Source organism: Amaranthus tricolor, chromosome 14 (genome assembly GCF_026212465.1).
Source record: "Amaranthus tricolor cultivar Red isolate AtriRed21 chromosome 14, ASM2621246v1, whole genome shotgun sequence".
NCBI lineage: Eukaryota > Viridiplantae > Streptophyta > Magnoliopsida > Caryophyllales > Amaranthaceae > Amaranthus > Amaranthus tricolor.
Genome location: NC_080060.1, coordinates 13588840 through 13602768, shown reverse-complemented (window position 1 = coordinate 13602768; position 13929 = coordinate 13588840). Strand labels below are relative to the sequence as shown.

Here is a 13929-nt window from a genome sequence, read left to right as displayed (position 1 = left end):
ATGCATGATATTTATCGCCTTTTTTTATTTTATTGTGGTAGCGATATGAAATTATTATTGTGATATTTTACTTGTAGAAGTCAATTTGGAGCAATGAAAATTTTTTAGTTGTGCATTTTACAAATATAGCTTTGCGGAAATTTTGTTATAATTTAGTTCAAAATGTTAGTGTTACCCATGATTTTGAGTCTTGAATCCGCCACTGACCCACCGAATAAATCTACTTCATAAATACATCATCGTCCGTCATCACCGTGATCTGTGGGTGTTCTCTACTTGCATGCATGAACAATATAAGTCATCCTCCTCCGTCTCTGCCATTTATATACTCATCAACAATTCTCTTCTTAGATCCGTCCCATCTAAATTTCATTTGATCCGTACCCACTAGTGATCCGACCCGTTGAACAGTAGTCATCTTCTTCATTTTGCATTACTTCTTAAGTACTTCCTCCATGTTTTGAGTTTTGAGAGTTCTATAAACTTGCTTGTACAATACATGTCCATGAAAATGATACCTTTACATTTCTGACTTTCAGACTCTATTCAAAATCTTAGGTCTTCCCGGCGTCACATCCGGTATCAACCCATCTCTTTTTTCTACTTTTCTGGTAATTCATGTTTATTAACCCTATTTATCAAATTGTTCAGTTATTGCCGGCTTATATCTTTTAGTGCTTTTGATGTTTCTGCATTAATTTTTCAAGTGCCGTCATTGATTGCAAGTGTTTGGCTGATTATTTATTTGGTTTCCAAGGGAGAGTTTGGACCCGGGCTTACCTAGGTTAGATTATTTGATTAAAAACCCTAATCATATTGAATTGTGTAATGCATACACGAAAAATCCCATCAGAGTTGGTATCGCCTTTGATATTTTCAGTTAAATAGTTTTATTTTTCGAGTGTGATTACTAATTGGGTGATGTAATTTATTTGATATTAATTTGCTAAGAATAATTGAAATCCAAATGATGAAATTGGAATGATAAAGTGTAGAATTTGTTGGTAGATCTTGCACAATAGCTGAGAAAGAGCTAAGGTTATAATCCAAATAAAAAAACCAAGTCTATCCTAAATACTCCCTCCTATTCATAGATAATAAAAGGGACATTTGGGTTTTGCACCAAAACTAAAGAGGGGTGGGGACCACTTAAAAGTGGATGGAAAACTCTTTTATCTATAAAAGACATTGATATTTATGTATTGTTGTGTTGTTGTAGTAAGGGTAAAAGGGTAAAAAACAATAATAAAAATAGAAATGGAACATAATAAATGAATTGAAAATGTCCCTAAATCAATGAATAGGAGGGAGTATTAGACAATGCTCATAGAGGCCCACACTATAGTCTGCCAGTGGGTAGACTATCTCATGGTTAGATAAGTCCATACAAGGATTCTTAATTAGAAAAATGAGTGTTTTAATATTCATAATGAGTGTTTTAATTAATTCAGTTGCACCATTTAGCCCTATTTAAAACTATTTCATAATGAAACCATCTTAAATAAGAATTTGTGGCAAATTTTTGCATACATTAGAATGAAGAATACTTTGTTATTAGCATGTTCTCAAAGCAATATTTATGATATTCATTTATTGTCTAGGATGAGCGAAAATTTTGCCTTGACTTTTATGTATTGTGGACATATGTATTGAAGTTAAGGTGTTTATATTTGCAAAGCAAGGCTATATGGTTTGGGAAATGTTGAGGACACAATATTCGTTTGATACATTCGTGTTATGATGAGATCATCTTTTTTAGGACATGCTTGGGATATGAAGTAATGTAGAAATGTTATCAGAGCCAAGGCTTTTAATGATATTTTTTGAGCTCGGATTGAAATAAGAATCATGAACCTAGATACACAGGATATTTTGCTCAAAAGTTGATATTGTCGAATCCTCCAAAATTATTGAACAAAATGTTCTTTTCTACAGCTATGTGTACCATATAATCGATAAGAATCTAGTAAGATAAGGTAAGATTCTAATAATCAAATTATCATTTATGCTTCAAATTATATTGCTCCTGTCTTTACTATGTCGCTAAAAAAGGCCAAAATAACCGAAGACAACTCGCAAGTAAAACAACTAAAATATAATCCTCTAAATATAAGTTAGAGTTTAGAAGATTTTGCAAATACTGCACATCAGAGCTCCTTAATAAATGATAACTTTGCTTTTTTTTATGATTTAGATTGTACTATACCTAGAAGCTTTAGTCATTACCTTCATATACTATGTTTCCAGAGGCGAATTCACAAAAAGTTATTACCTAGGCTAATATAATATGACCTCTCATTGTATGAGAGAAAATAAAGAGAAATGATCATGTAGCTAAGGAAAGTACTTTAATAAGTATCAAAGAAATTGAGTTGCCAGGGTGTAATTAGCTAGAAACGTCTTTGTCAAAGCGCATAGAAGGTTATGGGTTCGAACACTGAACATTAGTTTACATACTAATTTATTTTTTATGACCCGGGCCATGGCCCATGCCAGCCCGAGTCTAGATACGCCCCTGTATGTTTGTAAAGATTGCTATTCAACTATAGTTCTAAAATAATATTTTGTGTGAAAATTTTATAATTATATAAACTGTTTTCCGTTCACTTTTGCTTTTGTATTCAGAACCATAAATTTCCCCTGCCTCCTTCTGGGATCGTGTCCGGTCGGCCAATCATTAGGGGTTTGTCAAGGAGTAACTAGGCAAAATAAATTGCAAGGAAAGGTAAAATAGGTTGTTGTAAACGAGATGGGATGGTAGTGTATTAGTGATGTTTTGAGAATGCGGGGAGGTGAAAATTGTCTCGTGCATTTGGATTATAATTTCATTACTGCATCCCTCGATACATACATTTCTGTAGTCTTCTACTTAATAACTAATTCTACCTACCTTAATTTTATTTAGTCTAAGTTCTATTACCCCTCAATACATCACTCCAAATCTAAGAATGCCTTCAAAGAAGAGTTAAAATCCAATAAGAATTGGGTTGGAATTTATTCTATTATAGACTAAGTTTGTCCTACAAAATTTTCCATTTACTATTTTGAGTGTTTGGTCAAACATTATCTCCATGATTCACATTACTCATCTCCATTTGAATTATTCACATTGGATCCTTAGTTTTGAAAAGCACGTGTAGGCGCATGGTGCACCTAGATGCTAGGAAGAGCGCTTTGACGTGCTGCTTAAAAGGGTTAGGGGGTGTTGGAGGCTCAACAGGGCGCACATGCACTGCGCCTCACCTAGATGCACTTAATTTCTTTTTGAAAAATGTTACGTGTATTTGGATGCTTTTTTATCCCAAAAGTGCTCATAGGCGTGTCTAAGGTGCATAGAAGCAAAGAGCAACCCCTTTTGCGTTGTGCCTTGGTGCACCTTGCAGCTTTTCAAATTCAAATCGGGGACTATGAATTACATCTTGATCATTTGCAGCATTAGTTTGATTAATTGTAGAAGGTCAACACTCACTTGATTGTTTCCTTTTATCCTCCACATTATTGAAAATCTGTTTTCTTCCAGTAGTGCATTAAATTTATCAGTGTACTCATATTTAGTTTCACTCCGCGATACTTCTGATTTTAACGCAAATTATCTTTCAATACCGATTCGGTAAATTTGAAAACCTTTACGAAACGACCGATACAATACGATGCGGCCATGTAATTTGCACTATGACCTTGCCTACATGTGTGGTATACTTAATGGCATTGGGGTAATCATGGAATGTTGCTATTGTTGTAGATTCTTCCTTCTTGGCAATAGATCTTTTCTTTGTGTCCCCTTTGTTAATCATTTAGTTTGTTTAGTGTTAAGAACTGACTAATGGATTAAACAGTAAATTTGGGAATGAAATATTAGAAAGACAAAAGTGAAATTATATCTAAAAATTCATGATCAAAGGAAGATTACAACCCTTAAAAGTATAATAGTAAAAGATAGATCAAGCTATTTGAGATGCTTCAAATCTCCCAATGAGTATAAACAACCATAATTTGTTTTCTGATTTTCTTGATGACTATGACCCTCTAAGTCCCCTTATTTATGATAAAGCTACCACTTAATACTAACTTATTCCCCAAGTTACCATTAACATAGTAATTACCTAAATTACCACTTCTTTAACCAATTATTCCAAATATCAGTTCTTGCATGTACATTTTGATCTTTCCAAAGCATCGTTTTATGATTGTATTTATGCATTGGCAGTACTGACTTATTCCATTGTGTTTGCGTCAATTTTGATTATAATTAGGATTCGAAGTGAAGGTATTTAATTAAGTCTCCTGAATATTTTATTAGATGCTATATGTTGTAATTGACTTGTCTTTGGTCTAGCTTGTGTCTTGATGTCCGATAACTTGTAACCTCTGCTCAAATTTTGTTTGTGAAAGTTCTGCAAAATTTGTGCTGTTTCGACTTCATATTCTTTTCAAAGAGAAAAGGGTAGAGGACTTTCGACATTACATGATAAATGTAATCAATCGGATTGCTTTATTGACTTAATCCGTTGACACAATCGCAATACAAATTGGTTTTGTTGTTGGGATGATCTTGTGTTTTTGACTTTTGTGTCAGGTTAACCTGTTCTTGCTTTAGTGAAAATAGAACAAGATGATGTTTTGATTAGAGTTTGCCTTTTTCTTTGTTAGATTGCAATAAGGAGGGAAATGAGCTTAATGGCAAGTGCCGAGAAGTTTGTGGATGATGGGGATAATTCTGAGTCGACGTCCTTACCAACTTATAAAATGTCAAAAACTCTTAGTGATTCACCCAATGCCCCTGAGTCAATCTCCACGCACAGTAGATTGCAAACGGAGTTGAGGATTTTTGGGCAAAAAGAAAACAATGATCTCAAGAATACTAGAGATCTTCATGAACCGGACGAGGAAATATATTCAAAAGAATCCAGGAGTTATGATGTGCCTGTTTGTGGGTGGAAGGAACAGAGGTGTTCGTCCCGAAAGAGAGTTTCTCCTGTTTGTGATATCCTTGCTGACCGTGAGTGTAAAGTACTAAAACTTGTTGAAACTCAGGACAACCATTTCGGTCTATGTGAGCCATATTTCAAAATCAACACAACTATCACTGATGCAGATCAAAATGGAGGACAGTGTCTAAAGCATGTAGTTTTCAGAGAAGGTCAGGATGGTGATTCTTCCCACGGTGGTGTGCCACTTTCCGCATTGCATAGCACGCAAAATAAAGTGGTTGGAGATTGTGGGGAAAAAGAAGGCCATGGTTGGAACATATCTAGAGATCATAAAGCGGAGGGGAAACAATTTTCCAAAGAATCCAGGAGGATTTCGAATAGAGTTGAATTGGTTGCATTTGCTTCAATGAAACACATCAAGGTAGAGGATGGAAATGAAGACTCGCTGGAAGTTCCAGTTTTGGACCTTAAAACACCTTGTGCACTGAAAGATACTGGTATTAAGAAAGAAGTGGTTGAAGAGGGAACATGTGTTCTTCCTGGTTTTCCATCTCAAAATAGAGTTTCTCCAAATCGTGATTTCCTTGCTGATTCTGGGCATGAATTAGGCAAAACTCAGTACAGACATTTGGGTCAATGTGAAGCAGATTTCAACATCCATGAAGCTGTTGTGACTGAAACGGATCAGAGTGGAGGACAGCCGATTCAACAAGTTTTTTTCAGAAATGATGGGTTGTTAGAGATGCCAGTTTTGGACGCTGAAACACCTAGTGCATGGGAAGATACTGGTATTAAGAAAGAAGTGATAGATGAGGGAACAAGTTTACAGCCTTATTTTCCGACACAATACCAAGTCCCTTCATATCTTGGTAGAAAGGCACAAAGCTGCCTATTATCTCCTGTTTTTGACTTCCTGTCTGATTGTGGGCATTATTTGCCTGGACTAGGTGAAATCCAGGATGGACATTTGGGTCAATATGAAGCAGATTTCAACATTCCTGAATTTGTTGTGACTGATGCAAATCAAAATGGAGGACAGCCGATACAACATGGTGTAACTTTTGGAAATGATGAGTTCTTAAAAATACCTGAATTGGAATCTATTATACCTAGTGCATGGGAAGATACTGGTATTAAGAAAGAAACGGTAGATGTGGGAACTAGTGCACAGCCTTATTTTCTGACACATCACCTAGTCCGTTCATATCTTGGTGGGACGGAGCAGAGTTGTCCATCTGAAAAGAGATTTTCTCCTGTTTGTGATATCATGGCTGATTGTGGACTTGAAGCACCTCGAGTAAATGAAACTCAGGACAGATATTTGGGTCAATATAAATCAGGCTTCAACATCAATGCAGTTGTGACTGATGCAAATGAGAGTGAAGGACAGCCAATACAACATGGTCTTGTTTTTGGAAATAAGGAGTTTTGGGAGATGCCTGCTTTGGACCCTCTAAAAACACCTAGTTCATGGGGGGACGGTGATATTAAGAAAGAAGTGGTAGATGAGGGAACTAGTGTACAACCTTGTTTACTGACACATCACCTAGTCCCTTCATATCTTTGTAGGAAGACTAGGAACGAATTGGGAGAAACTCAGGACAGACATTCCGGTCAATATGAAGCAGATGTCAACATCCATGAAGTTACTATGACTGATGGAAATCAGAATGGTGGACAGTCGATAGAACATGCTATTTCTGGAACAAGTCCGGATGTACTTGAGGACCCACTCAGATCACAGGGAGGTGCTTGTGTGCAGACGATTCAGGAAACTCGTTTGTTTAACAAACCATCAAAGATCAAAAGAGAAGAAGAGAGCTCTGAAATTAACAATGGCGAACAAGGGAAAGGAAGGGAACAATCCAAAAATAATGCAAAGGAGTGCACATCAGTCATCAAGGATAAGAATAAGAAAAAAAAGTCAATTGAAATTTCTCACAACATGAAATTGCCTGAAGGTAGTCTTACAGGTGTTGAAAATTCAAAGAGCTTGCATCATTATGTTAGAAGAAATAAATGCAATTGCTCATCCAAAAGTGACATTCGCTGCAAAGTACAAGACACACTACGTTTATTTCACGCTGTTCTCAGAAAGCTAGTGCAAGCTAATGAAACAAAGACTCAGGGCCGAGTGGATGCTAGTATTCAGCTAATTGCTGCCGCAAAGATTCTTAAGGATAATGATAAGTATGTCAATACAAAAAAAATGTTGGGGGCTGTCCCCGGAGTTGAAGTGGGTGATCTTTTCAACTATCGTTTTGAACTTGCGATGATTGGGCTTCATAGGCAAATTCAAAGGGGTATAGATTTTATTAATCAGGATGGAAAAATTATTGCAATAAGCATTGTGGATTCTGGACGTTATGATAATGATACAGTCGACTCTCATGTATTGATATATAGCGGTCAAGGGGGAAATGTAGCGGGTGGATGCAAGCTGCTACAAGATCAGAAACTTGAGAATGGGAATCTTGCTCTAAAGAATAGTATCGATAAGAGGAATATGGTAAGGGTTATTCGAGGCTTTAAAGAGAGGAAGCAGATTGGTGGTAGACGTACAACAACTGCAACATATATTTATGATGGATTATACACTGTTGAAAGATATTGGCATGATCTTGGGCCTCATGGAAAATGGACATATAAGTTTGAGTTGAGAAGAGCTCCAAATCAGCCAGAACAACCAATGAACAAAGTGAAGCGGGAAAAACACGAAAAGCAACCGAAAAAAGCAAGGAAATCGAAGAAACGGGAAGCTTGTAACGTGAACGATATTTCAAAAGGAAAAGAGAAATTTCCAATTTGTGCTGTCAATACCATAGATAATGAGAAAAGTCCTCCATTTACTTATATTACTGAGGTTATGTATCCTGATTGGTGTCAGCTTATACCTCCCGAGGGCTGTGACTGCAAGGATGGCTGTTCAAGTTCGAAGCATTGTGCTTGTTCCATCAAGAACGGAGGGGAGATCCCGTACAATTATAGTGGGGCAATTGTTGAAGAAAAGTCCCTTGTGTATGAATGTGGGCCTTCGTGCAAGTGTCCTCCAACTTGTCACAATAGAGTAAGCCAACATGGTATTAAACATCCTCTTGAGATCTTCAAGACTGAATCCAATGGGTGGGGTCTCAGACCTTTATCTTCAATTGCATCTGGTAGTTTTGTATGTGAGTACATTGGAGAGCTCCTTGATGACAATGATGCCGAACAGAGAACTGACAATAATGCGTATCTATTTGGTATTGGACAATATTACAATGATCTTACTCTTCGTGAAGGACTTTCGGCTCTTATACCTGACATGCCACTGAGTTGTACCAATGTGGTTGAAAATGCTGGTTTTACCCTTGATGCAGCAAAATTTGCGAATGTTGGAAGGTTCATCAATCATAGCTGCTCTCCAAACCTTTTTGCGCAGAATGTGCTTTATGATTCCGAGGACAAGAGCCTTCCGCACATAATGTTTTTTGCAGCACAAAATATACCTCCTCTGCAAGAGCTCACTTACCATTACAATCATACAGTAGATCAAGTTATTGACTCTAGCAAGAATATCAAGAAAAAGAGTTGCGCCTGTTGCTCAAACAATTGCACATGCAGCAAATAAACTTTAGCTGCTCTACTTTCACGTAAGTCTTGCATATGCAGCTAATTATGTTTATAATTTTATTTGTGTCTTAAATTTCTTCGTTGAGGACCTACAAATTCTTACAGCATTAAAGAACGATCTTAATATTGAAACTGCTCACTATAGTTCATGCATATATGTGGTTTCCTTTTTTAAAAAAATTGGAATTTTTATTAATAAATGCTGAAATAGTGAGAATTGGGAATTTTATTAATAAACCCTGAAATAGGGGAAAAAACCATTGCAACAGAGCCATACTGAGACAGGCCACTCAAAACCGAAAAAAACATAGGAGTGGCCTATGTATATAAAGTTGCAAATTTCACCATAAAACTAGTTATTACACAACACCAGTTACTACACCTACCAAACACTTAACAACATCAGGATATAAAAAGATACACCACAGAGTTGTTACACCAATCTGATGATTTTTAATCGTCAGTTCGTCACATTTACAAGCTATTTCAAAACTGAACTGGTACTCCTTTCAGCTGTCACAACATCAGTTCTTGTTTCTTTTAAGAGCTCCCTTTCAAGTCTCTCACTTCTATGAAAATCAGCTTCAATTTTGTTGTATCATCCGCTCAAGTTCTCGACACCATCAGTAGTAGCTGGATTCTGGTTCACAACACATTTCATACATTTTCTGCTCAGGGGTCTGCCCTTGTGTACTCTTGCTGCTGTGTCAAAACACCAGTACAAGCACAGAACACCTACCTTCCAGAGGTTCTGCACCTCTGTGTATTGTTGCTGTTCTTGCACATATGATTTGTCTTAGAGTCTACTGTTGCAGCTCTCATGATACTCATCAAAACACGAATACAAGGTTCTTGTTGTATTGGACTTTTTTTATGCACATTATTGAGTTCAGCGACCTGCTATCTACTCTTCCTTGCTACTGGTTTACTCCACTCCATTAGCCCATACATCTACCTCAATCTTGGTTTTGCATTCTCTTTTTTGTCAATCAGTTAAGAGTTGCACTCTATTTTGTATAATAATACATGCATTTATGTGTGTATCGGCAGAGTTTTTTTGGGGGAAGCAGTTAGTACATAGATAACAAATGAAAATGATCAATTTATCATGGTTGTGGTTATAAGTGAATGAGGCGGTTTAAATTCAAACAGTGCAAGTTTTATACTGGATATTAGGAAAGCATATGTTGTGTAAGTTGCCTTTGGGTCACGTCTTTGGATACACCTAGAAATTTTGTTTAACTTTCTTTTGTGGTGATTTAAGTGATGCCTCTTTCCCGACCATAATTGTTGATTTGGATGGCCTCCTTTGGTTGCGATGGATATCGAGTGCACTGTTTTGGGAAGGGCATTGGTTTTGCGTTTCCACTTTTTAACATGTGACGATCTTGTCTTGTTTTAATATCAATTGTAGCAAATCTAGTGTCAGTGAGATTAATATTAGCTCCGTCACTTCTCACTTGGCCTCAATTGTTAAAAAGTATAATAGTATAGTGGTTTAGATGTGAGTGTTCGGCCCAGCTTATACTCATGCAAGATTCTCCACTACTTGTGATAGTTTTCTGTTTTGGCGGTTTTATAGTTGTAGCTTAAGAGAACTAAGATGGAGTTAGGGGAGGGATGAATTGACCGTTTCATGAATGTTCAGCCTCTAGTGTCTTCATGGGGCATTCGTTTAATATAAAGTTGGGGTTTGCTACAAGATGAGCTTTTCCTTGTTCGTATCTATTAGGCCCTTTCAGTTTCTACTGTTCGTAACATATTTCTTCTTTTGGATGCAGAGATATGACTTGTGAAATTCTACGCAGAGCTTGATGAAAGAAACCCCATTTTGCTTTCCTGTGGCTTTTTTAGTCGATTGTTTAGTCGTTTCAGTATAGATTTACAGATATCGCTGTTGATCTGGGCGCTCAGTTATCTATCTATTTTAGTATTAATGGATTAGAAGCAACTGCTTTTGTGGTGTTAGAACTTTCATTCTAAGATACTGTTGCCTATAAATGATAGTTGGTTATGGTCTTTTGTAGTTTGTGACAAGTAAAAACTAGTTCTTTTCTTCCTTGATAATGGGATTAATCACCAAGTTGATTCAATTATTTTAATTAAAGAAGAAAATACAATAAAATAATATTATCAATAATTTTTAATAAGGCTAATTGCACTACTTAGTTACCTAGATTAAATAATTATTAATGAAGAAAATCAAATAGTACCTAGTATCTACTAGCCATAAATCCAAAATCAATAATTATCAAATAAAAAGTCTTTATTAAGGTAACGAAACGTCATTAATTGTGAAAAAGTATTTAAATGGGTTTTATGAAGATTTACATGTGTTGCTAACAATATTATTATAGTTTTTAATATCTAATTAAAAAAATGTATTAATTTTTTTGGGATCTTAAAATAACGGGGCCCTAAGACGTCGCTCATGTGATTGATGCGGTAGAGTCGACCATGCCTCGAACTCCCAAAGGTGTCCAACAGTCTAGACTAGACACTTATCACTCATTTAGTTGTAGTTTGTAACAAGAGTAATCATAAACCTTTCCTTTTCTCCAATTCTCTCCTTTTTCCTTCTTAAATTGCCATCCAAATATAATGTTAATGTACTTTAGTTAGATTTTTTTGGTAAGGTTTATGATTACTAATTTACAATGATTATCTTTTTCTTCCTAGCATTTTCGCGTTCATTGCAACCTAAGAAGGTGGTGTTTGTCGGTAATGAAATAAACAAAGAAATACACATGTTTTAGATTCGTTACCATAAGAATAATATAACATATTGGACATCAAAATAAGATGGCATCAATATTTTTCCCAACTGCTCAATGAGACTAAGGGTCCAAAGGAGGAAATTCGACAGACTTCGGACATCCAAAGAACATAGGATTATGGGTTGATTATTGATATTACTACAATGGAAGTAGGAGAAGCTCTCAAAAAAAATGGGGGTATCAAAGGTAGTTGGAACTGATAACATTCTGATCGAGGTGTGGAGGGGTTTAGAAGAGGAGGGAATTCATTGGCTTACTAGCCTCTTTAATGTCATCTTAAGGTCTAGTGAGATGCCAGAAGAATTGAGGGTTAGCACACCTATCCCACTGTTAAAAAACAAGGGTGATGCACAAGTATGCGGGAACTATAGAAGGATCAAACTTCTAAGCCACACTATGAAACTGTAGGAAAGAGTGATTGAGAAAAGAATTAGACGAGAGACGGTAATTAGAGAAAACCAATTCGGATTCATGCCGGGAAGATCAACCACCGAGGTTGAAAATGAGAAGGGTAAGGACTCTACACCGTTAGTCTCACTAAAATAAAAAAATCTATGGTCACGATTGAGCCAAAAACACATAATTGTAAAAGTAACTATATTACAAAGAAAAAAGTAACAATGACATAAATTTTTATAATGTTCTTACTTCATAACATAGTATCCTTTTTTCTATATATAGTAACAAAATAAAATCAAACAAAAATCCTTGTCATCCTTCTTATTTTAAAATCCTTCTTATTTGATCCTCTATATATATAAACCTTATTTGTATTATATACCCAAAAAATGAAGAGAAGAACAAAACTCAAGTTGGAACAAGAGACCCCCTAAGCTAGCTAACGCTCAACAAAAACAGGAAAGCGATTACTCTATGAAACCCCCAAAAGCAAAACGAACCTATCTAGTTACAGTTATCTCTCTCATTCTATCATTCACCTTCCCCACCACTCTAAAGATAATTCCATTTACAACATCCTTTATATTACATGGGTGGTTATAAAAAATAATCTTGTTGCGACACGTCCAAATGTAGTAGATCATCTTGGTCCAAACTCCAACGATGAACTTAGCACGATCTGTCTTCTTGTTGTTCAACTTGTTCATCCTCAAAATTTCATCCGGGAAATTGGTGTCTTCTAGACTATGATGGAGGAAGCTAAATAGGCGACTTCTGACTTGATGAGTATACGGGCAGTCAAACATCAGGTGTTGAGTAGATTCATTTCCCCTGTTGCACATCACACATCTTGCATCCACATTCTCCATCCATTACACAATTCTGTCATTGGTTTCCAACCTATTTTGAATAGCTAGCCATGTGATAAACCTTACACTCGAGCTAGCGATGTTCCTGATCATGATATTTCCTTATGGAACTTTAGGGGCATTTGCGATAAGCAAATCGCACACTCTCCCAATATCGAACTTATCCCCTGTAACGATGGTCTTCCGCCCCCCTAATAGGTCCACCATACGTCTTTGCCTGATGATTTTCTTAAAGCTCCAAGAAGCATGAATAGACACTCACATTATGGACTTCATGCGATTTCATGTAGTAGCTGCGGACCCACTTAACCCACAGGTTATCTTTTTTCTGAGCGATGTTCCATAAGTGCTTGTGCATAGCTGCTTTGTTCCATTTGTACATATCTCTCAGGTTCAAACCTCCTCTTGTGTAGGGTAAGACCATTTGGCTCAATGCTATAGCAGCTTTTCTAGATAAGCCCTCTCTCCCTGTCCAGATGAAAGAACGACACACGTCCTCCACCATCTATATAAGCTTCTTAGGGAGGAAAAAGATTTGGGCCCATGAGTTTTTCATCCCACCTATTACACTACGAACCCGTTGGACCCTACCCGCATAGGATAGTAATCTAGAGGACCAAAACTTGACTCTGCCTATAATCTTGTAGACCAACGGCTTACAATCTTTGGTATTCAGCTTTTTGGAGTGCACTGGGACCCCTAAGTATCTAAATGAAAATTCACCCTTCTCCATGTTTAGAAGGGACGTAATACTCTATTTGGTCTGCCTATCAACCCCAGAAAGATAAACATTGCTTTTGCTCTTGTTGGCTTCCAGACCCGAGGCCTTAGAAAAACGGTCAAATGTGCTCATTATGGTGCTAACTGAGTTGGCATTTGCTTGGTAGAAATATAAGGAGGTCGTCTGCAAACAGGAAGTGGGTTACATCCGCGTCCCTGCATCTAAGGTGGAAATTGAAGCTCAGAGTGCCATCATCTTGTGCATAAGTCTCGAGAGATATTCCATCCCAATTACAAACAAATAAGGGGATATGGGGTCGCCCTGGCGTAAGCCTTTCTCAGCAGCAAAGGGTTTTAAAGGGCTACCATTAACCAAAATAGAAAAGGATACCGATGTGATGCAAGCCATAATCCAGCCAACAAATTTTTGGGGGAACCCCATCTCATCCAGAACCGAAAGCAAAAACTAGTCAATGGAGTCATAAGCTTTCCTGAGATCAACCTTTATCATGCATCTGGGGTTGTTGTTCTATCAATAAAATGTTGTCTTCCATTTGTCTGCCCGGGATGAACCTTGATTGGGCTTGATCAATCACTTCCCCAATTAACTTTTGGAGTCTA

General features: G+C 36.9%; 1 protein-coding gene across 2 annotated transcripts; it reads left to right on the top strand.

Annotated features, from left to right (window-relative positions):
• The first annotated feature begins 342 nt into the window (after positions 1-342).
• LOC130800284 (histone-lysine N-methyltransferase, H3 lysine-9 specific SUVH6-like) lies at positions 343-10568 on the top strand. Of its 2 annotated transcripts, none has more exons than XM_057663742.1 (3): positions 343-579; positions 4651-8563; positions 10325-10568. In XM_057663742.1, the coding sequence occupies exon 2, from the start codon at positions 4669-4671 to the stop codon at positions 8539-8541; it is 3873 nt and encodes a 1290-aa protein (XP_057519725.1). In that variant the 5' UTR covers positions 343-579; positions 4651-4668; the 3' UTR covers positions 8542-8563; positions 10325-10568. The 2 variants fall into 2 exon arrangements, with proteins under 2 accessions (XP_057519725.1, XP_057519724.1); XM_057663741.1 differs by having other exon boundaries at positions 343-611.
• The last annotated feature ends 3361 nt before the right edge of the window (positions 10569-13929 follow it).

Bases quoted from the DNA above. Each gene is read 5' to 3' on its own strand.
- LOC130800284 (XM_057663742.1), top strand. From the start codon at position 4,669: ATGAGCTTAATGGCAAGTGCCGAGAAGTTTGTGGATGATGGGGATAAT.